General features: G+C 52.3%; 1 protein-coding gene across 3 annotated transcripts in view; it reads left to right on the top strand.

The window, feature by feature from the left end:
- VWA5B1 (von Willebrand factor A domain containing 5B1) overlaps positions 1–24,260 on the top strand; it is a 76,675-nt gene extending 52,415 nt beyond the window's left edge. For all 3 annotated transcript variants that reach the window (XM_065574971.1, XM_065574972.1, XM_065574973.1), the window contains 8 exons: positions 32–254; positions 3,501–3,818; positions 7,604–7,741; positions 9,269–9,403; positions 14,251–14,325; positions 15,011–15,080; positions 16,620–16,743; positions 17,231–24,260. In XM_065574971.1, coding sequence (XP_065431043.1) covers positions 32–254; positions 3,501–3,818; positions 7,604–7,741; positions 9,269–9,403; positions 14,251–14,325; positions 15,011–15,080; positions 16,620–16,743; positions 17,231–17,998 — 1,851 coding nt within the window. In that variant the 3' untranslated portion in view covers positions 17,999–24,260. The remainder of the gene's footprint in view (positions 1–31; positions 255–3,500; positions 3,819–7,603; positions 7,742–9,268; positions 9,404–14,250; positions 14,326–15,010; positions 15,081–16,619; positions 16,744–17,230) is intronic.
- Positions 24,261–26,435: the final 2,175 nt, after the last annotated feature.

Raw genomic sequence — 26,435 nt, 5'->3', positions numbered from 1 at the left:
CTATCCCACTCTGACCTTTCCCTGTTCACAGCCTTTCACCGCCAGCCCCTACGTCGCCACCACACGGATACGAGGCACCGGCGCCAGGAGGCCCTCTCTGCTGCACCAGAGCTGCCTGTCGTTTTGTCAGGACGCGGACACTCCCCAGCCACAGGATGGTCTCCAGCACATGGCTCCAGGCAGGTGCCTGGGTCAGCCAGAGACCAGCTCTGTCCTGAGATCCTCCTCGGGCAGCCGGAGCCCTGGGGATCAGGGTAAGTGACATCCAGCAGGTTGCTATGAAGAGGGTCCACCTCTCGAGCACAGCTGGCCTAGCACTCTAACCAGTCTGTCTGTGCACCTCCCACCATAGCACCTTGGTGCCTGGATAGGCAAATTAGGAAATGCTGATCAAATCGTAAAGAGGCTAGTGGCAAAACTGCTCCCCCAACCCGCCCCCTCCTGGCTGAGTATGGAATTGCACCACTTCTTGCCTCAGTTCCCCCTCCCCTCTTATCTCCTAGAACTGGAAGGGACCTTGAAAGGTCATCGAGTCCAGTCCCCTGCCTTCACTATCAGGACCATGTACTGATTTTGCCCCAGATCCTTAAGTGGCCCCCTCAAGGATTGAACTCACAACCCTGGGTTTAGCAGGCCAATGCTCAAGCCTACTCCAGCCAGAAGAGGGTCCTAATCTTCAGCCTGACCACTTTACAGAGTCTAGTCCCTTATTATCCTTTACTAAAGTCCTGCAGAAATGTAAACAAAACAAACCTTCCGCCCGGCTGGGCTCAGCTGGCCTCACAAGTACGTCTCATCCTCTACCGTTTGCCCCTATGCCTTGTCCAGGCTCCTGGACATTCAACAACCTCACTGTCTGGGCTGACAAACTCCTCTCCTCACTCAGGGCTTCAGGCAGGTTCCAGTTCCTTAAGACCCTGGTCTCCAGTCAGGCTTCCAGCTCACCCCTGGAGTAGCTGCTTCAAAGAAAGGGAACACCCCCTCTCCTTTCCTCTGGGTCGCCTCTCTCCAGCGGGGCACTCCCAGGCCCCAGCGCTTCATGAGGAAAAACAAAATCCCAGCAAAAAACAACCCCAGCTCCCCTCCAGCTGGGCTTTATCCCTAATCAGGCCTGGCGCCGCCTTCTGGTGCCCCCAGCCTGGTTAGTTGGCTTCTCAAGCCCATATTAACCCTTTCACAGCCTGTGTGGGGTAAACCAAACTTTGTTTCACTCGCTGGACCAGCTCCACAGCTGTAATAAATCAGCCTAATTCCATTGACCACTGATGGAGCCATGCCAATGTACCCCAGCCGGCCCACCAGTCCCTTTGTAACCCTGCTCTTGGGAGCCCGAGAAAGGAGATGACAGCGTGGGAGGCCGCCCGTGGCGTGGCCATTATGTAAGGTGTGTCGTAGACTCCCAGGGCAGTGTGTTTGTTGGCAGTGATCTCCAGGGTAGGGTTGCCAACCCTCCAGGCTTGTCCTGGGGAGGCTCCAGGAATTACAGTAATCTTTAATTAAAGATCATGTTGTGCGATGAAACCTCCAGGAATATGTCCAACCAAAATTGGCAACCCTAACATCAGGGAGGTGGATGAAAGGTGCGTCACTGTTCCCATTAAAGGTGGGTGAAGCCTTTTACATTTGTTCTCCCGGAACAACAGCTTATTTCAAAGCTCCCGATGAGCGTCAATCACCCTTGGCAATGTTCTGGCCCCCGTCTGCATCACCAAGTATCCCAGCATGCATTGCAAAGCGGCTAATGCTTTCCTGTGTTCCCCCACGAACGGCCAGGCCTACAACCGCACTTGGCCTGATGCAGCCCCGTGGTGCTGTACACGGCAGCCCTCCACTGCTCTCCTCTTTTGCAGTCTGCAAAGACGACTGGTGACTTGTATGAAGATGGAACATTGCATGCTGGGATATGTCGTTTCCAGGAGAGACATCCCCCTCCTTCATGTAGTTAATTATTATTATTATTTTGCACTTAGGGTTGCCAACTTTCTAACCGCACAAACTGAACACCCTAGCCCCGCCCCTTCTCTGAGGCTCCACCCCTGCTTACTACATTCCCCCTCCCTCGCTCTCCCCCACCCCCTTTTCCTGGGTTGGGGCAGGAGGTTGGGGTGCGGGAGGGAGTGAGAGCTGTGATTGGGGGTGCAGGCTCTGGGGTAGGGCCAGAAATGTGGGGTTCGGGATGCGAGGGGGGTGAGAGCTGTAGTTGGGGGTGCAGGCTCTGGGGTAGGGCCAGAAATGTGGGGTTCGGGGTGCGGGAGGGGGTAAGAGCTGTAATTGGGGGTGCAGGCTCTGGGGTGGGGTCAGAAATGTGGGATTTGGGGCGCGGGAGGAGGCTCCGGGCTGGTGCAGGGAGTTGGGGTGTAGGAGGGGGTGAGGGCTCTGGCTGGGGGTGCAGGCTCTGGGATGGGACTGGGGATGAGGGGTTTGGAGTGCAAGAGGGGGCTCCAGGCTGGGGGGTGGAGCCGAGGGTTTAGGAGTGCGGGAGGGGGCTGCGGGTTGAGGCAGGGGGTTGGGGTGCAGGAGGGGGTATGGGCTCTGGGCTGGTGGTGCAGGCTCTGGGATGGGGCTGAGGATGCGTGGTTTGGGGTACAGGAGGGGGCTCCGGGTTTGGGGGGGGGCTCAGGGCTAGGGCAGGGGCTCAGGGTCAAGGTGCGGGCTTACCTCAGGCGGCTCCCGGTCAGCAGTGCAGCAGGGCTAACGTAGGCTCCCTACCTGTCCTAGCATCGCACTGCGCCGTGGAAGCGGCCAGCAGCAAGTCCGGCTCCTAGGTGGGGTGGCCAGGAGGCTCTGTGTGATACTTTTGCCCGCAGGCACCGCCCTCCCAGCTCCCATTGGCCTGGGTTCCTGGCCAATGGAAGTGCAGAGTCGGTGCTCGGGGCAGGGGCAGCGCGCGGATCCCCCCGCCCCCTCCCGCCTAGGAGCTGGACCTGCTGGCTGTTCCTGGGCTTAGCGCAGTGCCAGGACAGGTAGGAACTAGCCTGCCTTAGCCCTGTCGCACCACCGACTGGACTTTTAACGGCCCGGTCGGCGGTGCTGACTGTAGCCACCAGAGTCCGTTTTCGACCGGGCGTGCCGGTCGAAAACCAGACACCTGGCAACCCTATTTGCACTGCTATCGTGTCTTTCATCCAAGGATCACAAAGTGCTTTACAAACACGAATGAAGACTCATAAAGGCCGGGGAAATTGGTATAATCCCCATTTAACACAGGGGGAAACTGAGGCACCAAGCAGTTAAGTCGCTTGCCCAAGGTCACACCGTGAGTCATTTGCTGTCAGATACAGAATACAGGAACCCACTGACATCAGTAGATGTAACTCAGAGCAGAATTTGACCCAAGTGTCCTTGCAGGCAATCCTGGGTTCTAACTCCTACTTTGGCATGTTGTCAAAGTGGCCCTCATTTGGGCAGCTCCTTGGCACACCAGTGACAGCAGAGGATGGGAGACAGCCTTGCCCTTCACTGTGATGCTAATTCATTTTGTGCCTGTTGCTTGCCTGCAGAATCTGCCCAGCACCCTTCCTTTGCCTTTGAAACAGAGACTTCGTCAGACTGGGATCCCCAAGATCTTGATCTCAGCGCCGCCAAGGGGTGCCCGCGCTCCCCCAGGGCCATCTGCAAGGCAGTGGTGAAGGGGTTAAGGGGTAACGAGCCTGTCCGGTGGGAAATCACCTTTGACATCCGGCCCCTGTTCCAAGACAGAGAGAGCCGTGAGAACGGCGAAGGGGATCTGTGGAACGAGACCTTCCACCACTTGGCGGCCAAGTCCATCATCCGGGATTTCGAGCTGCTGGCCGAGAAGGAATGTGAAATCGAACACGGTAATGCCGGCGTCCTTGCCAGCCAGCCTCAGTGAGAATGGAGGGCCAGATTCCCAGAGCTGGTGTAAACCATTGCAGTTGCAGTAGCCTCAATTATACCACGCCAATTTACGGCAGCTGGGGAATCTGGCCCTCAGTGTTATCACATGTTAACGCAAGGTCACATGGTGGAGATGCACCGTGGCCAAGTGTTGATGCTCCATGTGATGATCTGAGGAGAGTCCCCCAAGACTGGCCTCATGCCCTCTCTGCTTTTCTCCAGCTCACCTAATTGCTCATTAAATATCCCTACTGCATGTTAGCACGCTCCTTCTCCTCTCCCTCTCACCTTCTCCCACACTCCCCTGCTTCCCACAGAGGGCTGCTAGTTATATTTTTAGAGGGTTAGTCACGTTGAGTCGTGAGCCCAAATCAAACGCTTTTAGGCCTTTTGAGAACCATAACACAACACCTGCTGTTCAGCCCCCTCCGCCATGGAGTTGCAAGTCTCAGGGCCTGGCTTTGAATGGAACATCAAACGGTTCCGTTCAAAGAAGTATCCAGAAGTTGAGACTCTACCAGGAAATCTAACCCCGATTATCACTCCTAGTGGAGCTGTTTGGACACGTCTCTGAACAAGTCTGTGAATTAGCCAAACCTCCTGGGCTGGGGATCTCTTGATCGCAAGTCCCCTTGTGATATTTCTGCTATTTCGCAGTTCTGGCACAGAAGTGCAGAGGCCTCTGACATGAAAATGAGTGGGCTGGGAAAGGAAACCGACAGATTTGAGCCTGTTTGGCTGTGGTTTGAGTTTGGGGTGTTGCTTCAGTGACTGGGGAGGGTTATTTTTTCTTTGCCCATCGATCGGTGGGAGTCAGAGAGCCAAATTCTGCTCCGGTTCAAACCCATTGAACTCCGGGGACGTGCATGAACGGTAACTCAGCACAGAATTGGTCTGAAAACACACTCTCCCAAAGACATATGAACCAAAAAGACATCCACTGATTTCAATGGACTTACACCAGGGATGAATTTGGGCCTCGGGAGTTAATAAGGAGGCGGCCTTTGGCACTGCAGAACCAGAACCAGTGAGATGGGAGAGAGGGCCGTGGGGACACCGGCACAGCAGCCAGCGTACAATTAGGGTGACCAAATGTCCTGATTTTATAGGGACAGTCCCGATTTTTGGGTCTTTTTCTTATATAGGCTCCTATTACCCCCCCACTCCGTGTCCCAATTTTTCACATTTGCTGTCTGGTCACCCTACATACAATACTGAGCTCTGCCAGCTAGCAACGTCCTCTACTGCAGGCTGGTAGCATCTCTCCGTTCTTTATCTCTTTCTTGAAGTAGCCCAGGGATGAAATTGCCATGGAGAAGTAAAATCAAATGCACGCATTAAGAAACAAAGCGAGAATCCTGGAAAGGGACACACATGCTGACGAGGAAAGGAGAAGATGCTGTTATTTAGATGGGAGCTGGGTATGCATGGGCAGCGACTGAAGAGTTGACTCTCTGTGGGTGCGCTGGGCTGCGGCTGGCATAGCAGCTCTTCTCTCTCTAGCGCCCCCTCCTGTTGGTCACTCTGGTCCCACGATGCTCTGCCTCTTCTCGTGACTCCGTCCCCCAACCTGGTCACGCTTTAGTCCCATCTCTGCTGGGTATCAGAAAGGCCAACAACTAAAACTTCAGTGCGCTTACAAAAGGTTTTCTGCCTTCACTGGAGGCCCTGTGGTCCTCATTTTTGTCTCAGGGCTCTCAAACCTCCTTATCCTGTATTGTCCAGGGATGCACACCACCTTCCCAGTGATGGGTAGGGGAACCCAGGCCCCACCATTACACTTGGCTCCAATCCAGGGGCCCTATAATCAGCTGTCAAGAGACCTTGCTGCTGCTGCCTCCCTGGGCTTCTACCGACTGCAGCTGGTCAGCTGGTCTCTCCCCCTGTCCCCCGAAGTTCACCCTGCTTTCAGGGCCAGGACTCGCATGGCTGTCCCCTGGAATCCCCCCAGAAATCCCAAACCAAAAGTACAACTTAACCCAACTTCTGCTCTCCGTGGGCTTAACCTTCCACAGCTCCTCAGTGAAATGCCTCCCAGGGCTCCAGATCCTGCCCTGCTATCAGGACTCATCACCAGAGCTTGCGCCTACTCTCTCCTGGCCTCTGCCAGACTTGTCTACTCACAAGAGGATCCCAGTGTCAGCTCTTCCCCTGAGCGTCCTCCTTGACCTTCCCAACCGCTCCACTGTCTAGTCCAGTGATACTCATGCTGCTTTTCAATGTGTCTCCGACGTCTCTTTGCAGCACATGCTATTAAAACACCGGGCGCTTTTACTATGTTATTAACCAATTAAGTTATCAACTTGCACTAAGTTATTAACTTAGTTGCCTTGAGACTATTATATATGTATATAAAAAGCAAAATATTTCCCCTGTTTAAATCTGACTAGAATGTACTGTAAATGAAACAATGAATCCACACGACTGGGGCTTTTTGGGGCTTATCGCTAATTCGACTCCTGAACTGCGGTGGTCTGAGTATCACTGCTCTAGTCCCAGAGAGGGATCGCAGAGTTCCTCCTTACAGCCCCCTTCTAAGCTTAACTTCCCTTCTTTATAGTCACCACTCCAGCTGGGCTTCATCTTTAATTAAGCCTGGGCCATCCCTTCCCCCCACACTGTATCCAGGCAACAGATTAGCTCTTGGGTCCACATTAACCTTTTCATTGCTGTGTGGGGTACACACCCCATCAGAGGGGCACAGCTGAAGCTGGGTTGGGCTGCTAATTGGAAGCATGTGAGGCGTGACACCTCTAGGCGTGGCCTGTTGACCCAAGCGGGGATGGTTTGTTTCACGGTGGCTTGGTTTGTTGGTGGGCTCAGAGGTGTTTTACAGCAATGCATTGCGGTGCATCACTTTCCAGTGGTGCGGTACGGATGGATTCGGAAACAGTCAAGGGCTTTCGAAAGGCACTGATACCAACTGGTGCCAGATCCAGCAAGCGCTGACTGGGATCCCATCTGTGCTACAGTGACAAAGAAACATCGGGCCATTCAAAGGGGCCCAGTGCCTCAGATCACTGGGATCCTTGAGTTAAGACCCTACGGCTCAATATTAAGGTACAGAAGAGCTGGCAGCTTGATTGAGTCTCCCTAAAGCTGACTCAGCACTCCCAGACAACCTGCCCGGCTTCTTGAATAAAAGCTGGGATGGGGTCTTTGAGGGCACACAGTGAGAACGGCTTTCTAGGACACTAAACCAGGGGAGGGAGGGAGAATGAGCAGCGTGGGGAATCTAATGGACGGCCCCTCGCACCAAAGCCATCTCTCTCCTTCTTTCCCTAGGCCGTTCCCCTGTTCTCAGCTCTGTCCCACCTGGGAGGAAGCTCCAAACTGGCCAAGTGCCTGGTGTGCTTCTCCCTGGGTGGTAATATTGGGCTTGCTTTCTTTTTTGTGTGACTTCAGTGATCGGGGGCTGGACTGACAGCTCTGGACGATGCAGTGTCTGGCCCTGGAGAATGGCACTATCTCGTCAGCCACCAAAAAGGACTATGGTTTGCAGCAGCCACAGAAGTTTCCCCATGCTGCCCCATGCCACTGTGCCTTGATCCTGGCCCAGAGAGACCACAGCTCTGGGCCAAGGGATATGCCAGTCCCCATGGTCAGTTCAGTCCTTGGTCTTTTTGCTGAGAGAGTGCCAGTGAGGAGGTTGAGGAGTGTAGGTGGCTTTTGTGATCCAGGCCCCGGGAGAGGGACTGAACCCACAAAACTCACGAATCGTAACCTGACATCTCTCACCCAACAGGGTCTGGGAGGCGGTACCAGGTAAACGCTGTCCAAACCAGCCGAGCCTGCAATGTCATCAGCAAGTACACGGCCTTTGTCCCGGTGGACCTGAGCACCAGTGGCTACCTGCCAACCGTGGTGGAATATGCCAATGCAGGTAACAGGACACTCCAGCATAGCGTCGTTACTAGGCTGGGGCTGCCATGCCTCCCACACTCCCTGCTAATCTCCTGAGGCCCCATTGCACAGGAGTGTGAGGGGCCTGCCTGGGGGTGTCACCGGGGAAACATGGTTCTGACAGCACCTCAGACCTTGGGCAGGGAAAAAAAAAACCAGGCCTGTCAATATAGGTAGTAATAACAAATCCATTCTCTTCTGTGAGGTTCAGGGCAGCTGGGCCCTGGATCTCCAGCTACTCCTTCAGTGCAGGTCTCCATGGTGTTCATGTGTCCATATATCCTGGCCTCAGAGGTTCTTAGTCTTGGGATATGGTTGAGCTCTCCAAGCATTGGAGCCCAAGGGTGTGTCTGCCCAACTTGGAGGCCAGGGGTTTTCCTCTCCACCATGCAGTCCTGACTGACCACAGCCAGCTTGGGGCCTGGAGGTGAAGGGGTCGGACTCCCCCCTGCGGCACCTCCTGCTGATTACTCCGGGAATCAGCTCAATCCAGCCCAGAGCGCCCTCTGCAGGCTGGTGATCCACCTTGTCACTACTGGCCCCCATGTCCCTCCCAAGACCCCAGTTCCCCTTGCTCTGGGTGCTGCCCCCTGGCAGTACCCACACACATTGGGTCTCCCCTCCCAGGGGAACCCCCACCCACTAACCCCACCTTGCCTCAGAATAAGGCCACTGCCAGTCACCAACTAGCCCCCACTCCCTGGGGCAGACTGCAGTATCAGCCACTCATCACTGGCAAGGTTGGGTTTGGACTTTCTACCTTGGCCTACCTCTGGGCTGCCCTCTGCAACCCCCAGTACCTTTGGCCCAATGCTAGGCCACAACCTGGGGCTTTCCAGGGTGGAGCTCCCCAGCTCCTCTGCCTTTCCCCAGCCCTGCTCCACTCAGGTACCCTGTCTCACGCTCCCTGCAGCCAGGCCCTTCTCTCTCTGAATGCAGAGAGAGACTGCTGAGCTCCTGGCTCCCAGCCTCTTTATACAGGCCAGCTGGGGCCTGATTGGGCCGTGGCCCAGCTGCAGCTGTTTCCCCAATCAGCCCGAGTCTTTCCTTCCACAGCCCCAGCCCTCGCAGGGCTGGCTTGAACCCTTCCCAGGCAGGAGCGGGTGACCACCCTGCTACAAGAGGTCTCTCAGCCTGGGCTGTTCTGAAGGCCCGCAGCCTACGACAAAGGGGTCGTTGCAGCAGGAAAGGGGATGTGCTTGGTTGGCGAGCAGGAGTGTGACTAACGTACCTCTTGAGAGCCTGTGGCCAGTTAGGGGAGTGGTGGGCTCTCAGAGGGCTCCAGGCTCTTAGCATAGAGTGAGCGCCACAGAAGCGGCCTACTGATGAGGAAGAAGTCCCCAGGGCCAGACAGGAGTACAGTAGCCGGTCCCAGGGCGAAGGAGGGTGCCACTGCTAGGCTTGAATGCCGTGAAGAGACTGATTTCACCCAACTCACTTGATTGGCATTGTGTTTGTCTGTCTATTGGGAACGGTAATGCTGTGAATTCCCTTTGTTCACCCCAAGGGCCAGCGTCCAAACAAGGCAGCCAGCGGAGCTCAGGTTCAGGAAGCAGAAGGCACCGAGTCTTCTCCGTCGGACTCGGACGTACCCAGTCGACTTGCGGCCAGGATGGCGCAGACGATGGATTTTACGGCATGAGTAAGATTGCAGCCCTTCTGGGGCTCAGTCCTGTAATCAGTGATTAGAGCCCGTGGGTATGATCTATGCACTGACACATGCTGTCAGCCCGCTCCATTTTTTGCCTCTGGTCAGTTTTCTTTGTCTGGCCTTTTCTTTAGATCTGCTGCCTGTTTCTTGAAGGGCAGTAACAGCAGAGTTTAACACCTGTAAGCAATGGTAGCATTTTCAGGATGAAATCCCAACCCTAGTGAAGCCAGTGGGAGTTTTGCCATTTACTGCAATCGGGCCAGGATTTCACCTCAGGAATCTGTAATCTGAGCAGCACCAGGCCAACAGCCCCAAACCCGGAGTTACAATGCCCTGGCCAGCTCCAGGGTAGATGAAAGCAATCCATCTAGGCTATGCCCCATGTGACAAGATGGCCGATGCAGTATGGTGGGTCCTGCTCTTGGGGCACCGAGGGCCCCACTAGTGGCCCGGGAAGGTGGTAAAAGAGGGAAGTAGGGGAGGAGTCTGGGTTTGCTCCTTACTCTGAGCCCCAGTCCCTCTCAACCCCTGCGGGTTCTTACCCTCTTCCCCCTTGGGTGGGGTACCTTCGGTCCTTAAACACTGGGGGAGGGTCTCCCTTACTCCAGTTTTCTGATCCTCCAAGCTCCAGTCCTCTCTCCTTCCTCCTTCTCCCCTGACTGCCTGAAGGAGGGGGTTTTATTAGGTTGCTAACAGGGCCTTCATTGACTACAGGTGCTCCAATTAACCTGTAGCAACCCTCCCTAGTCTACAGGGAACCACGCCTTAATTAGCCTAGGGCTTATATACTTCCCCTCTCCCACTGCTCCCTGACCCTCCTGTATCACACCTGTATCTGCTATAGAATTGTCTCTGTCTTTCCTATGGCCAAGATGACCTCTCTTTGGAAAGGAATATACCCAGCTACTGCCATATGAAAGGTCTGATGAGGAGCAGAGCATGTGGTCTGGCCAGCTAACCATGTTTCTGGCTGGAATCCATCTCTTGAAACAGGGCATCTATAAAAGAACTTATTCTGAAACGCTCAGCTCACGAGAAGTAACTCTTGCTGACGCTCTGAGGTTAACTGGCAGCACAACACAGGGGACACGAGGGGCTGAGCCTTCTGTAATTAGAGACATGGGGACTTCAGACACTTGACTGTCTCTGTAAATCGCCTACTAATGAAGATAAGTTAGGTTGGACTTTGTCTCACGCAGTCATGACTGCTGCTGAATTAAAATGATCTTCTCCTTCAGGGACAAGGAGAGAGCTGGAATTCATGATTGTTTGGAAAGTAACTGTGCTGAAAAATATGTTTTCTCTCTCTGAATATATCTAGAATCAGCTGAGCTAGGTCTCTGCAGAGGGCTTGTCTAGGGGGTCGCACAATAATGTTTTGAACTAGCTCTACATCCAGATGTTGTTATGTTGTAATGCAGGCGTTTCTATGATCAGCCCCTGGAAGGGAAGAGTGGCCACTTGCCAGCTCCTCTTATATGTATTGAAACATAACAATAAATACAAACAACAGGCAGGCTGGATCCTTAGCTACGGAAATAGGCTTAGCTTTATTGAAGTCAGTGGAGAAAACAGTTCAAGTTATTCGCATCAATTACACTCCACTGATTGACACGTGTATACACAGGTATGTCGGATCTGCCAAGCTAGAACAGACCAATGGTCCATCTAATCCTGTATCCTCTCTTTGGCCCCGGGCAATACCAGGTGGTCCAGAGGAGGGTATAACCTCCTCACAATGCACCAAATTGTGCAATCCTCTACCACTGTGGAGGAGGATTCTCCCTGACCCCTACTAATCATCTATTTATTCTTTGAACTGTGAGGATTGTCATCTCTAGTCATTTCTGCCCTAGCTAGAGGGACCCACAGATGGTATTCGGAATCGTACAATTAAACACCTAATCCTTGCTGAATGTTACTGCAGGATTTGCTTCCACAATTTCCTGTGGTAGTGAGTTCCACAGCCTGAGGTTGATGGTCTTTAAAATTGGGTTGTCGCTTCTCCTAGCTCGCACCCCCACATCTTATCAATGAAAGACCCTTCCATAATGACTGGAATAAATTGCCTAGGGAGGTTGTGGAATCTCCATCTCTGGAGATATTTAAGAGTAGGTTAGATAAATGTCTATCAGGGATGGTCTAGACGGTATTTGGTCCTGCCATGCGGGCAGGGGACTGGACTCGATGACCTCTCGAGGTCCCTTCCAGTCCTAGAATCTATGAATCTATGACTGTAGCTGAGTCCAGCCCATCCCCCTGCCCAGTGCCTTGATACTGGATGCCTCAGTATCCCAGTATGCCCACTGTTCAGAGTTGTACTTTGACGAGGTTTTGGCCCCTCCATAAAGGCTTCAGAAATTTGCCACACCAGCCCTTGTTTGCTCTAGGTTCAGCTCCATGCCTCCTGCACTCCCTAAAGATTAGACCTTGGCACCACTCATTGTTAGACTTGCTAAATAATCCAGTGGGCATGACAGCTTCTTTCCAAGCTACCCAGCTTCTCAGGGGTAATTGGACCTGAAAAGCTCAGTTATCAGCACTTGATCATTAGCGCTGTCCCAGTGTGTACTGCAGGTTCCCTGGCAGCACGGGGGAGATACGGGTTGCATTGGGAGGATGAGCACAACGGCTTGGATACTAAACAGTTCTGAGACACTGAAAGTTTCCCATCACCTAGAGCAAGAGAGAGAGGAGGAAATCTCTGGCTAAAAGAGAGAAAAACACCATTAAAGCAAATTAAAAAAAGCCAACCAGATGCAGCCAATAACATGTCTGATGATGCTGTAACTGGCTTCCCATTTTCTTTACAGGCTCAGATAAATCACATTTCTCAAAACCCACTGGGTTTATTTCAGAGTTTGAGGCTTATAAATTCTAGATTTTTTCCTGGAATGAACAAAATACAGACTGTCTTGGCATGCGCATTCCTGTAGCACCTGCCATTCCAACATTCCTGAGCAGTTTCCAAACCTTAAACCACACAGCATTCTGGAAAACGGGATTGTCCCCATTTTACAGAAGAGGAAACTGATTTTTATGACTTGCCCAAGGTCAAATAGTGACTCATTGGTAGAGATGGGAGTAGGAATGACTCCTGCTCTGCTCCAGGTTCTAGGCCACACTCTCTTCCCGGATTAGAGTTAGGGTGACCAGATGTCCCGATTTTATAGGGACAGTCCCGATATTTGGGGCTTTTTCTTATATAGGCTTCTATTACCCCCATCTCCTGTCCCGATTTTTCACACTTGCTGTCTGGTCACCCTAATTAGAGTAGACTAGAATGAAGGTCATGAGAGCCTGATTGGTGGATTCAGATCTGCAGAGAGACACGCAATGTTGACCCTTTGGGAGCCTCCTTTTAAAAGGCTAAATAGCCTCAGGTGCTCACGCCTTTCAGTTCAGTAGGACGGTACAGCCAGCTCCACCAAGACATGTTAGAATGCATCTTCTGGGGTTGGAATTTCCTCCCCTTCACCCTTCGAGCTCTGGTTGTCCTAAGCAGAGCTGAGGTCCATTGAAGGAGCCCATCAGGCGCCATGAAGAGAAAGTAGATGTGGTGGAGGTGCACATGGAACAAATAGTGATGACGATGCAGTGGTGATGGGTGAGCTGGATTTGGCGGGGGTTGATGGGTTGGGAAGCAGTGATCTCTGTTCAGGATTAGGGTTTGGTAAAGGCGGAAGAGGGCCCCAAGGATGCTGAATGTGGTTGTGATGGGGTGTCTGCCCCACACTGGTGGAGACAGGGTTAAAAGCAGCCCTGGGGAGGCTGTGCAGCAGGCAGCCAATCAGTGAGGGGCTGCAAGGAGCAGCCAATCAGGGCAGAGCAGGCCCATATATAAAGAGAGCTGCAGGACAGAGGACTCAGTTCCCCCTTGGGAGCCCTGAGAGAAGGGACTGGGTCCCTGAAGGGCTGAGGGAACTGCCAGCACCCGGGACAGAGTTGGGCTGGGTAAAGGGAGCGAGAGGGAGCTCCAGCCTGACTGGCTGAAAGACTGAAGCCCGGATATGGGGCAGAGGTGCTAGGGCTACGGGAAAGTGGCCCAGGGGGACAGTGGAAACGAACAGAGCATGGCTGCCACCTACAGAGTCCCTGGGTCGGGACCCGGAGTAGTGGGTGGGCCCGGGTCTCCCCCCTGACTTGCCACTGAGGGGAGTGGCCAGTGAAGGGCCTCAGTTTGCCACAGAGGCGAGTGGCTGGGCAGAGGACTGCTGCTCCCCCAGAAGGGTGGGGGGAGAACAGAATGGGGCACGGCCGGAGGGCTCTGTCCTGAAGAGGATGCCGCGATTCTTGAGGCGACGTGGGTCCAGAGCAGAAGTGACGGCAGGCAAGACACCTCCAGAGGAAAGCGCCCTGCGAAAAGACTGCGCTAATTCCCAGAACGACCAGCAGGAGGTGCCACAGCAGTGAGGCAGAACCATGACAGTGGTTAACAGAACGGTCACACTGTGTAATCCTGACATGGCGCTTTCCCTCTCAGTGTAGCCATGGCAATGGTTTTGATTTGGAGACAGGTGTCAAAGGTAGCTACATCCTCAGCTAGTGTAAATCAGCAGAACTCCATTGAAACCAATGCAGCTACCCAGCGTACACCAGCGGAAGTCTGGCCAAGCCATGGTAACCAGGAGGAGGAGGGAGATGGTAGTCTGTTGAGGTGCCAAGGGTGACGAACAAGCTAGCAGACAGACAGGCAGTGCTGACTGTTATGGAGGAGGATGGTCATGCTGAGGGCAAGGGGGCCGGGTTGTGACCCTCACTCTGAGGCCAGGGTGATGCTGACACATGGTAATGATGTGGAGAAGGGTGATGTGGCCATTGTGCTTCTGCTGTTGCAGATGCAGATGAGAACAGCCTGTCGCCCGGCAGTACACCTGCCTCTTCCGGCTGGGAGCGCTACAGTGTCCCGGAAGGTAAGAGCAAGACATGCCCAGGATTTCTCAAGGTCGCCGTGGCACTACTTCATCTGACTGAGGTTTCAAGTTGAGTTGAAAATTTTTTAAACCTGCCAGGATCAAAGTTCAGGGTTCTGTGCTTCTCCTGCCACCGCTGGTCACAGCCAATGGCAGGGCAACATCTTTCTGCCCTGAGCCAGGGGTTGGTGAGAGAGCTCAGACTTCTGAAGTCAGGTGTCAGCAGCTCCGTGCCTGAGAAAATGATTTTCAGCTATTGCATTTTAAATCTGGTGCCTGCCCATGACTTTGACTGGTGATTTGGGCTCTTAACTGAATTATTTAGAACTACTTTGGCCATCATTTTTTAAACACTGGTGCCTAAAATTAGAGACCTAAATCCATATTTAGGCAGCTAAATCAGTGCTCTGATTTCTAGAGGTGCTAAGCACCCAGCATCTCCCAGATAGCCTTTCATATGAACATCTCAACATTTTTTTGAGTGGTGGATAAGTATCATGATCTCCATTAGACACATGGGGAAACAGAGGCAGAGCGAGATGAAGTAACTTCTCCAAGGTCACAAAGCAATTTAGTATCAAAGCCAGGAATAGAACCCAGAAGCCCAGCCTCCAGCCAGCATGCCCTGATTAACATTTCCTTAATGCCAGATGTTTCCTCACCTTGACTTTGTATTTCTCCCCAGCTCCGCTGCAGAGTCCGTCTGCTTCCTCTGCTCACTCCCAGAAGTCCATTGATACCCTTTTTTCTGCCAGGTAAGGGGCAGCAGAGCATTCTCTGACTCAATGAGACCCCAGGATGGAGTATTCCACTGCTCTGTGTTTTCTCCTCGCTGTGGGTTTGACAAAAGGGGCCCACATGAGGGAAAGCCTGTAGGCTGTTCGGGGGGTGTCCACATCAGGCAGATGGGCAGCTGGTTACACTGTAGAAAGGGGGTTTGGTAAAGGGAATTTCACTGACCAAAATGCTCTGCAGCTCACTCTTGCTTTGATACTGTGACACTTGTTGGCTGGTTTACTGGGCCAGGCAGACAGCTTGTGAGCCAGGCTTAGTGACAATCAGCCAACAAGGTGAGCCTGACGATTAGCAAACAGCCAACCAAACTGGCTCTTTTTTTATTCTTCATTTTAAATGTATTGTGCAAATTTGGTGCTTGTAAAAGGAAGGGAAGTACTGGGCCACTGATGCAGCCTGTTGAAATCAGTGGTGTAACTGCGAGGAGGATTTGGTCTGTGTAGGTGCTAGTCTAGACACAGGCATCACATGGCAGCAGCAAGACAAGCTCTCCCTAACTCCGACTCGGAAGGGCCACCACTGAGGGGAGTTGGCCTGGGTCTCTCTGCTGAGAGGGGTGAGTAGTGCCAAGTGTGGTGTGGACACCTGCCCACAGATCCCCAAATTCATGGGACGTTGACCAGTGACCAGACAAAAGATGGGAACATTTTGCAGTCGCTGTCTAGCTAAGCTGGATTTAAACCAGAGACTTAGTGGTGAAAGATTCTCTAGCCTACTACCATGTCCCTGAGCCAGGGAAGGGTGGGGATATCTCAATGTCATCTGGTATGGAGAAATTGTGCTTGTCTAGGCCTATTGAAATCCAAGGGGACAGAGGCTCCTAAGTCACTTAGGCATTTTGACCAAAAAATCCTTCTAAATTTTTCCCTTTTCTAATGACGTTAAGAGATGAGGGATCAAGACAAAATGCCCCCTCTCCTCCCCACCTACCTACAGACTCCTCACGCTCTCCTCTGGCTACCTCCCTGACTCCGGTCCTTGGAACCCCTGCCGGGGTCCCTGAGTCACATGGCTCATCCAGAAAGTGACAAGAAAAGGATCAGGGTTCCCATGTTTTTGACAAGCTGAAGCATTAGCTTCTGGGCCACTCGGAAATGATGGTCCTCAGAATGTCCCCTCCCAGTCTGATCTTTTGGAGAGTCTAACAGGAGATGTTCCTGGATGGAATTTGCCTTCCTATGGGCATATGCTAGCTTGAGGAGACTTATCTGTGCAGAGTGGGGAGAATTTCCCATACCAGAGGCAAGGCCGCGTGACCATCTAGTGCAGAAGAGAAAGGGGAGAGGGGGTTGTGTCTCTTGTAGGGGAAGCCAGTTGAATTGATGTCTCGCAGCCAGACCGAGCATATGTTTCTCTGACAGCTGCGCTACCACATGACTTAGTGTAGGGCGCGGTGTGTCAGTTACTGGGAATGCTGAGAGGTGATTGATTAGTGGGAGGCAATGGGTCTGAGAGGCAGGTATGTAAATGCCTCCTTTGTTATGTCTGTCCTGACGCAGATTGACCCTTCATAAAACGAGACTGCTGACTCGAGCAGCCAAAGGCTTCATGAGTAAATCCCCAAGTCGAGTGAATGAACCCAGCTCCGAGAGCAGCAATGAAAACATTGACTACCTACCCCTGGTAAGCAACCAAACCAGACCTCAGGCTCACGTCATTGGGATGATGGGAGGTGGTGGGGGCTCTTCTGGCATATCACCATGCACACACATAGCCACACCACACATACATGTGTGTTAGCTTGAGTTCTGATCAGCAGACACCCAATTCCCATCCCCAAATCCCCCAGTTGGGCTGGAAAACTTCCCAAAACTGGTCGGGGCAGAAGAGGCCAAAGCAGAGACCACTGCACTGGGGGAAAAGGGGGAAAATATGGCCCAGCTGGGGCCACCTCTCCTCCCAGCAACCTTTTGGACCCAAAACTGTGGAGGGGACCCCCCCTACTTGGGGGCACGAGGGCCCAGCTGGTGCCTCTCCTGTCAAGCGCCCATGGGGTGGATTCTTGGTGGGTAGGTTACTCCAAAGCCCTGGCTGTGCACACAGAATGCGCTCTTCCCCAAGGCCTTACTTCAGCGCCTCCCTCAGGAAGTGTTGTTATCCCTCTCCACAGGTGTCTCTGCAGTTGGCCTGCGGTGCCTTCCTGCTGAACCCGGCGTTCTGCCACGCAATCAGCATTCCCATGGAGAAGCTGAAGTGGACGTCTCCGTTCACCTGCCACCGGATGGCTCTTAGCCCCTCCGCCAGCTCCTACAACACTAAGAAGTCAGGCCCGCCTCAGGAGCCCAAGAGCCCTGGATGCAGCCGGCAGCTGCTGGCACCGAACGACGTTCCCAGAGAGAGCTCCTCAGACAGCGACTTCGCTCCCAGTGCAGCGCTGAACGGCCATGGTGAGGCTACGGGAGACGCAGGCCGGCCTCGCCACTTCTCTGGCAGCGCAGTGGAAAGCCTCTCAAAGGCCCTGAAAGCTGAGAACGAACTCTCACCCCCTGCCATCACCATCCGCCGCTTCTCCTCCCCTGAGAGCACCCAGTCCCCGCGGGAGCCGCAGAGCGACAGCGGCAGAGGCTCGGAGTCGGACAGCTCCGAGCTGCAGTCCCTGCTCTTTGACATCGAGCTGCATCAGTGGGCTGAGCCAGAGGGGATGCTCTGGGCCACAGCAGTCGCCCTGGCCTGGCTGGAGCACAGCTCCGCCTCCTACTTCATCGAGTGGGAACTGGTGGCCGGCAAGGCCAGCATGTGGCTGAGTGAGCAGGAGTTCCCGGAGGGCCGGAGCCTGGGGACCGTCAAGGCCGCAGCCCGGCAGCTGTTTGTTTTGCTCAGGCACTGGGACGAGAACCTAGAGTTCAACTTGTTGTGCTACAACCCCAACAACGTGTAGGAAGGGGGAGTGCAAAAGGGGGGAGTCAGGCAGTCAGATGAGACAGCCTCTGGGGTACAGGGACTGGTCCTTTAAGAAACATGGTCTAACAGCTGAGCTCCACCACTGCCGTGCCATGCCATGCACCTTTATTAGGACAAGCCTTTCTGCGGGCCAGAAAACAACCAAGGTCATTCAAACCCCAGCACTAAACAATTCTTCTTCTTCTTGTTGTATAAGCAGGGTATGATTCACCTGTAGCACTCACTGCTGCAGGAGGTTATTAAGGCCAATATCTAAACGAAAGGATTATTCATTTCTGTGACTAGGAATAGCATCTCCAGTTACACAAGGTACTAGGCACCTCCTTCCCTTCAGGCTGGGCTTCATCTGATCCCCAGCACCAGTCCCAGAAAGAGAATCCCAAATCTTCAGTCAACCATCTCATCCTTCACGCTTCGCCATCCAGCCAAGCCCTTCCCTTTTCACCCAGTCACCATCAATCCCACGTTCATCTTTTCACCCAGAGCATTTCCAGCCATGATTCATCGTTCCCCGGTCTCCATCTAGACTGCGTTATTGTGAAGATTAACATGTGTCTCTTGTCTCAGGGATTGGTGTTCGAGCAGCCACTCTGCCTCATGGGTCAAGGTTACTGGAAATCCAGACTGCGGCCAAGCAGTTTAAGATGGAAAAGCAACACTGGGGATGGGGAAAACAATGGAGTGAATTGCCAGGATCTCCCAGATCACTCATTCTCTATAGCTGTGGAGTTGGACTGGGATTTTCAAAGGCGCCTACAGGATATAAACACCCAAATCCTATTGTAATCCCAACTGGGTGCATAACTCCCTTAGGCTTCTTTGGATAGCCTGGCCTTGGTTCCAGGACAGTCTTACAGGTTGGTTCAGCACGGACAATGTGCCCTAGAATCTTTTGCATGCAGAGTGGGGGTAGGCTGGGGCCAGACTGCACAGCCAGCAAGCAGCCGGAGGAATGCAGGAGGTGGATTAAAGCAAATCTATTCCCCAGGCACTTTCAGGCCCAGCGTAGCGGAGCTAGTAGAATGCATCTTGGATTAGAGCAGTTAAAGCTTTTCAGTCCCCATCAGTGCATTGAGTACATTCCCGCTAGAAGGACAGCCTCCTGGGAGAGGCTGTATCAGCGATTAGACTGATATTACATTTGATCTGAACCAGAAGGTCTAGGCCTGCATTGTATCCATGTGTTCAAGCCTGTGCCACTTTGCCCAGTGGCTTTGAAGCGTGTGTTCTTACACTTAGATTTTCTGACAGCTCATGCAAAACAGTCTGCTGCCCCATTGAAAGCTTCTGCTAGCCACGCTTGTGGGTCAGGGGTTTGGTGGCGCTCTTTTGCCATTGGACTGGCCACCTTTTCCCCCCGTTCCCATGCAGACCGAGTGCCACTTTCTTGTGCCTACTGCAGACTTGTTGCATCATATCTCCCCTCTCGTAATGCCTCTCTCGAGTGTGTGGGCAAAACTAAGCGCTGCCCAGCATTCGTCTCTTGACGGTGTCTTTTGAACAGCTTGGATTCCATCATCCTTCCTCTAGCCTCGCTGCTGAATTTGTTTCCATTCTCGCAGTGCTGTGTTTTGACTTGACTGCCAGCACGGCATATGACAGGCAGCATCTGTGGCTACCTGGCTCCATGCTTCTTAATACAAAGTGACAGCTGATAGCAAATTGTATTGACAGACCCTTTTTGACTGTAATTACTCAGCAAGAACCGTTCTGAATCAGTTATTCATAGCGGAAGGCAACTTTAAGCCAGAGACTCCAGCTCTCAGCAGCGTCACCAGAACCGGTCCCATTAACTCCTGCTAATGCCAGTAACCCACTTTGGCTGACAATTGTCAGAAGCATATTAATTAAATGAAATACATTACAACCTCCTTAGTTCAGAATAGATTGAAAATTAAAGACCGGATTCTGCCCGTGGGCCCAGCGATAGGACTCACTGAAATCAATGGGCGTTTGGACACACGTATCCAAGGGCAGAATGTGACCCTTCCATGACAAACCAATCAGCGCAACTTGCTTGTCCTAATCAATGTGCAAACAACTGTGGCTGTCTCATCGGTGGGGACAGATGGTGAGTGCATCCTAATTACCACGCAGGGAAGTGGGTGATGCCCTAACATCAGGGCGTCTCCTGCATTCAAATTTTAGGCTGCCGTTCAGGAAAACATCCCTATTCAAGACAACCCTTAAGCATGTGTTTAGGTCCCACTGAAGTCAACAGAACATAAGCACCTGCTTCTCTATATCTGGCCCATAGTCATTAGCAGCTCCCTGGCTACAGAGAGTTGGATGTCTTGGGTGAAAGAAAGCTAAAGATTTGAGGTTGATGGGTGAGGAATGGAGCTGGTCAAAATTTGTCAACCCAAACATTTTCCGTTGGAAAACCTAGTTTAATTGAAGTTGACATTTTGGAGGGAAAATGTTGATTTCAATGAATTTGGGTGATTTGTTTTTTTTCCTGACAGGAAAATTCTAAAAATAATTTATTTCATTTTGGCTTCAAATTTTGTTGTTGTTTTTTTTTTTGGTCCCAGGAAACTGACCAATTTCCCTTTTCAGTTTTTGGTTCTTCTGCCCCCCGCCCCCCTTCTCTCCCATTTTTACCCCTGCCCCTTTTTTCCCATTGGAAAAAGGCAGGAGAGGTAAAAAGAATGTGAGAAAATGAGGGAGAACCCACTTTTCACAATTTTTGGGGGTTTGTTTTGCAGCTGGAAGTAATTAGAAAGCGGAAAGTGGGGCTTTCCCCCCACTTCCTTTTGAAACCAAACCTTTCATTTGGAAATTTCCCATGGAAAATGGACACTTTTCAACCCAGACATACTCAGTGGGCATTTGTTGCAAGAAAGCTGCCGGTTTCTGACCAGCTCTTGTGAGGACAGCTTGCAGGGGGTCAGAACTGCTTTTGTCACTAGAGCAGATTACAGGAAACTCCCCATCCCTGTTGCTGTCAATCCAGGACAGTGATGTCTTGTCCACTCAGGCGGTGGGAGTGCGTTCCAAACCTCTCCAGGGTCTTTCCTGGTTATGTTTCAAACAAGACTCTGAACCTGCTGGAATCCTACGTGTGATCAGAGGGGCATCACCAGCCCGAGCGTTCCAGCAGCCACCCCTGTGTCATTGGGTGATGTTACCTCTTCATCAAATGGGAGTGTCACATTCCCTTCCAGGCAGGTCAGCTGCTCCTCTTGTTTCAAGTACCACATCATGGAAGACAGGGAACTGCAGCGTAGCTGTATGTGTAGCTGTTAGCCTGTTCCTTAACCATCTGGCAAGGGCCTGGCTCCAGGCCACGTGATGCGAGTGTCTTTTGGTAGGTGGCGTGACCTGACCTGTTTGTGAAGTGATTTTACACCGTCCTGTCCTCTCACCTCATGCCCCTATTCCTCTTGGCCAGCCCCAAGGCTCCGCTTTGTAAATACCAGCAGCATAAATCAATGCAAAACATCCCACGGTGTCTCCTTTGTCCCACACGGGAGAATCTGGCTCTCTCAGCAGACCTAGTGAAGCTAGTGGGTAAGTGAGGCCCAGAGGGGTACAGCCACACAGGTTGTATACATGTGATATGCAAAGGCCTGAGGTGTGCACTTAGGAGACGCATAGACCTGTTGCACAGGTCATGGGGTGGTGTCATGACCACTCGGTCCACAATGCTGCAGTGGCTGATAGAAGCTTTTTTCTATGCACTCAGGTCACTTTGGATGCTTCCAGGTTATGGGCTTTTCATGATCATTTAAAACAGTTTTGCAGTTAGAGACTTCGCAGGTACTTAATACGCGAGTCGCATGCTAATTGCTCATTTTACACAGCTCAAGAACTCCACAGAGCATACAGACCTTGGAGGCGTAACCTCACCAATCACCAGATTCCTCTTGATGCAAAAATATGGCCTGGGACGTAGCATTCAGAATCTCCAAAGAGCATGCAAGCCTTGCCAACGGCAGTTAGTAACGAGGCTGATGTCTCCTATTACATAGGGTGTATTTGCTACAGCATAGGAAGAATTGTGGCCTGTTCAGAACAAAACAGTGAAGCATGCACCTTCTGTAGCATGTTATGTAACAGCAACAGAGTATGGTAACATAGGAACAGCCTTGACAAGCATGGTTAGTGTGTCTCGGCTTTGCCCCGCAGCAGTTCGGGGAACCAGTGCATCATGCCTGCGACTTTTGGCCCCACATAACTTGCCGTTTATTGGCAGCCCTGAGAGGATAACAGCAGGCACTCCCACTGCTCTGCTCGGTTCTCAGAGATGCTGGCCGTCTTGAAGTGCCAGCTCAGCAGTTTTCAATGCCTGTGCCGTCATTCAGATGTCATTAACCCCAAGGGAAGGCGACCTTGAATTCAGTGCTCAGATAAGATATTATTTGGGGGTAATTAGTTGGGTTTTTTAAAAAAAAAAAAACTACCCGCAAAACCTACCTCTCTCTTTTGCCTTTTTTCCAACCCCCCCACCCCCCCACTCACCACACACACCCACTTCTGGGCTGTCACCGCAAAGATGTTAGCAACGCCTTGAATCAGCTTTACCATTGGGCCGCGTCAGATGGACTCGACCCAGACCTCAGCTTCACTGATTGACAGTTAACCAAGCTGGTTCCAAGCAATTCTCCGAAAAAAGGTACTGAATCGGTGGAGATTTGAACCCCTGCCCTTGTGCAACTTCCTACAGCTTTAAACCTCAGTTCTGGTGACTTGAAACAACCTGCAAACATTTGAATGTTCCCCCTTTACAGGCTCCTTAAGGCAAAAGGCTCACAATTCGGCCGTCTAAGGTCTAATTTTGGTATCAAACCTTCATACCAAGGTACCAACGCAGCAGCTTTAGCATGGACAGGATATGCCGAGGCCCTAGCTGTTGATTGTACATGTTGGGTATGTTAAGGATAGTGTGTCTCCTGGACACTCAGGTGAATGTTTAAACCCTGCACCACTTCATCCCTCACCGACTGCTGCCATGAAGTCCCATAGCATAGCCTCCAGGTTTTGATGTAGGTTGCCTGGGCTGGCCACCAGAGGGCGACCTCATTTCACAATCGCCAGGATACCGCTCTCTATTTGGCCGTTAATAACAAGGTAAAGTATTAAAGGCATGACTCTCATCCTTAGTGTCTGGGCGGCTCCATGGCTCAGAATCTTAGAGCAGTATACGTCATGTCTCCCCTGCAGCATCAAGGCCCAGCTCTGTAGATAAGCCAGCTCCCTTTACCCTGACATCGATTCAGCAGTGAACCATCCTCCTGGATGGACTCTCTCTGGATGACAGGGGGTTAGCGGGATGATTAGTGCTTTCCCTGAATCTTTTACCTGACCCCTGGCGTGCAGCTGGCTGGCTGATTTGTACTTCCCATGTTGCAAATCCTTTTATCCAGTGTAAAAACCCATGACCATGCTGAAATACTTCACATTTAGGCAATGCCAAGGGCACCAGAGCCTTTTACAAACACTATCTCAGCCTCACAGTCCCCCGTAGGAGGGGTAAGGATGATGATCTCCATTTTACAGGTGGAGAAACTGAGGTACAGAGGTTAAGTGACTTGCCTACGGTCACCTGAAAAGCCTGTGGCAGAGCCAGGAATAGAACCTGGGAGTCCTGATTCCCAGCCCCCCTGCTCTAAACACTAGCAAATACTGCCTCACATATTGCAAGACAAGGTGGCAGTTCTCCAACCACCCTGTTGTCATCTGATCTCGGATTCAGTCCCTGTTGCCAGGGATGCATTGACCCCACACCTGTGCTCTATAGCTGTATCGCTGCTGGTGAAGTGTATGGTGTAATTTAGCTGTCAAATTAACCGGGTGGCTTTATGCAGTCTGCTGTGGTTCGAGTGACATGGCTGGCGATTGTCCTCTGGATCCTCAAGTGCCTATGGACGTGACCTCACGCTCTAGCATACAAAGTGACTGTGGTGCCTGTGACATTGTCCCGCTCATTGAAGACCTGTTGCCTTGCGCTCACTTTCCCGATATATAGCAACATCGCCTCGTTCAGTGAGCTTTGATTTTCATGTCGGGGGTGGGCGGGAGGGGGAGGGCGGGAGAGGGGATGCAGCGTTTCTGCTTCCGGCCCGTTGTTCACGTTGCAGTTCGTTTGTCACTGGTGTAATCTCATTGATTGGGGTCTGTCATTCTGCAGTGTTCGAAAGGTCTCTGGGTGAGACAGCGAAAGTTCCTCGTGGCGGTTGCGTTCTCTGTTACAGAAGCATGGTTATCCTAGTAAATCGAGGTTTGCTTGAATAGCCCAGCGCCCTCCTGAGTGCTTTGTTTTGCAGTGTTTGCCCCCCACAGTTCTACGGGATGCCATCCTGTCCCCCGAGCTGCTTGAATGGTTATCATTGAAAAGGGGGGAGGCTTGAATGAAAAATGGATTTTCCAAGGAAATGAACCTTGTCACTTCTTTCAACACAACCCACATTGAAAAGTGCAATCAGACTTTGCCTGCATCAGGTCAGCACTTCCCCACTGCCAGCCAGGCTCGCTTTGTAAGAACATCAGAACGGCCATACTGGGTCAGCCCAACGGTCCATCTAGCCCAGTGTCCTGTCTTCTGACAGTGGCCAGGGCCAGGTGCCCCAGAGGGCGTGAACAGAACAGATAAAAGTGATTTGTAGCAGCAGAGAGGGGCTCAGTGCATGCGCAGTCAGCCCCCTGTAAGGGATTCACACTCAGAAGAGCGGCTGCGACTCGCAGCCTCTCTCCCTTCCCCTCTGAAAAGGGATGTGATCGTGGTGTGAGAATGGAAGGTCCCCCTTGAGCTCCCTGCCTGCCACTCACCAAAGCCTTCAAGCACGTGGCTTAACTTAATGTCAACGGGACTTGAGCACAAGCTTAAAAATTAAGCACTTGCCCAAGCGTGCTGCTGAACTGAGCTCCAGGGGCTTTGCTAGGGGATCCGGAGCCTGCTGAAATCAGTGGGCTCCAATGGGCTTTGGATCAGGCCCCCAATGAATTAATTTGCCCAGCCAGAAAACGCAGGGGTGGCCCGCAGAGGCTGTGCCCTTCCACCACGTGCTCGGGCGCTGCGACAGAGAAACAGCAGTTGCATTTCGTTCAAAAGCAAAGCTGGTGGCTTTCCCCTCGTGGCCCCACTGAGCAGCTCCCCACGCTGCATATTCCCACAGTGGCCGCTTGAGGCCAGGAAGCACAGACCCATCAGGCGGCGCCAATGGGGCCCAATAAACATGGGTCACCTTCAAGGTTGGATCAGAGGAGGCCTGCGATTGAAGCGTCTCAGAAGAGACTGGAACGTGGACTCTGCTTAACGCCCGGCCCGCTTAGCTTTTCACTTAGTCCAGGTGTCATTTGCCAAGGCTTGCAGTTAGCTTCAGAGCAGCCTGTTCTGAGGTTGCTTTTTCACCTCTCGGAGCTTGGTGCCCAACAGTTTTGATTGTTTCACTTGTAGTTTGCAATGCTCCAGTCTCCTTTAAAAGTTCAGGTTCACCTCGGCCTCCCTGCGCCAGGCGCAAATGGATCTCCTGCCTCCTCTAGCATCTCCCGCTGCTCTCTGCTAATGGCTGGAAGCACCATTACAGCAGGTCGGGGAGGGGAAGCTATAACTCCCCCCACCCCCACCCCCGTGCTCCTCACTTCCTGACTCTATGAACTAATACCAGAGCATTGGACCTTTCATCCCAAGCATTATCAATGGAGGCCAGCATTTTCTGACCCAAGGACCTATCGTTAAGCTCCTAAATCCACAGTTACCTAATGAAAAACAATGAGCCGATTTGCAGAGGTGCTGAGCACCCACTGGTCTAGTTTGCAAGCCCCAAAGGACTGGAGTTCTGACTGCAGCAGGGGTCAGCCCCTGAACTCTGGGGAGTGGATTTGAGCCTTTAGAGATTCACCCGTTGCCAGCTCCAGCACCATGCCTAGAACTACCCAGGGAAGTTTGCCCCAGTTTTAGCTGTCAGCTTTTGAAGCATGCTGGAGATCTGCCTTCAGCCTACACCTTCCTTCTTTTCTTAGCCTGGCAATTATAGGTATTTATAAAGCACCCATCTCCATGGTGCTTGTTAATGTTTGCAAAGTGCTTTGAAAACGCCAATCACTAGGTAGGAATGGAGTTTTCCAACTTATTTTCCAGGGGCTTTCACCAAGCCAGTCAGGGGGCCTGATTCCCCTCTCACTCGCACCAGGTTATCCTGGCATAACGCCGCCAACTTCAGTGCCATCCCCGCCGATTTACACCAGTGTTGCCACGTGGCACTGGGATTTGCACATCTTCAGCACCTGTCTGTCAGGCATCATGAACCTCATCTGATTTTTGACACCCCCAGTTGCAGCAATACTCAGATACATGCTCGCTAACGCCCTGTCCCACCGAGCTAACACGGCTTCCTTCATCTCAGGAGGCATCAGCCCCCTGCAGCGCACCTCCTGCGCCACTCCACTCTTAATAGCCCCTTGTGATGGGA

This window comes from Chrysemys picta, chromosome 21, assembly GCF_011386835.1.
Source record: "Chrysemys picta bellii isolate R12L10 chromosome 21, ASM1138683v2, whole genome shotgun sequence".
Classification (NCBI taxonomy): Eukaryota; Metazoa; Chordata; order Testudines; family Emydidae; genus Chrysemys; species Chrysemys picta.
This window is presented reverse-complemented; position numbering and strand designations above follow the sequence as displayed.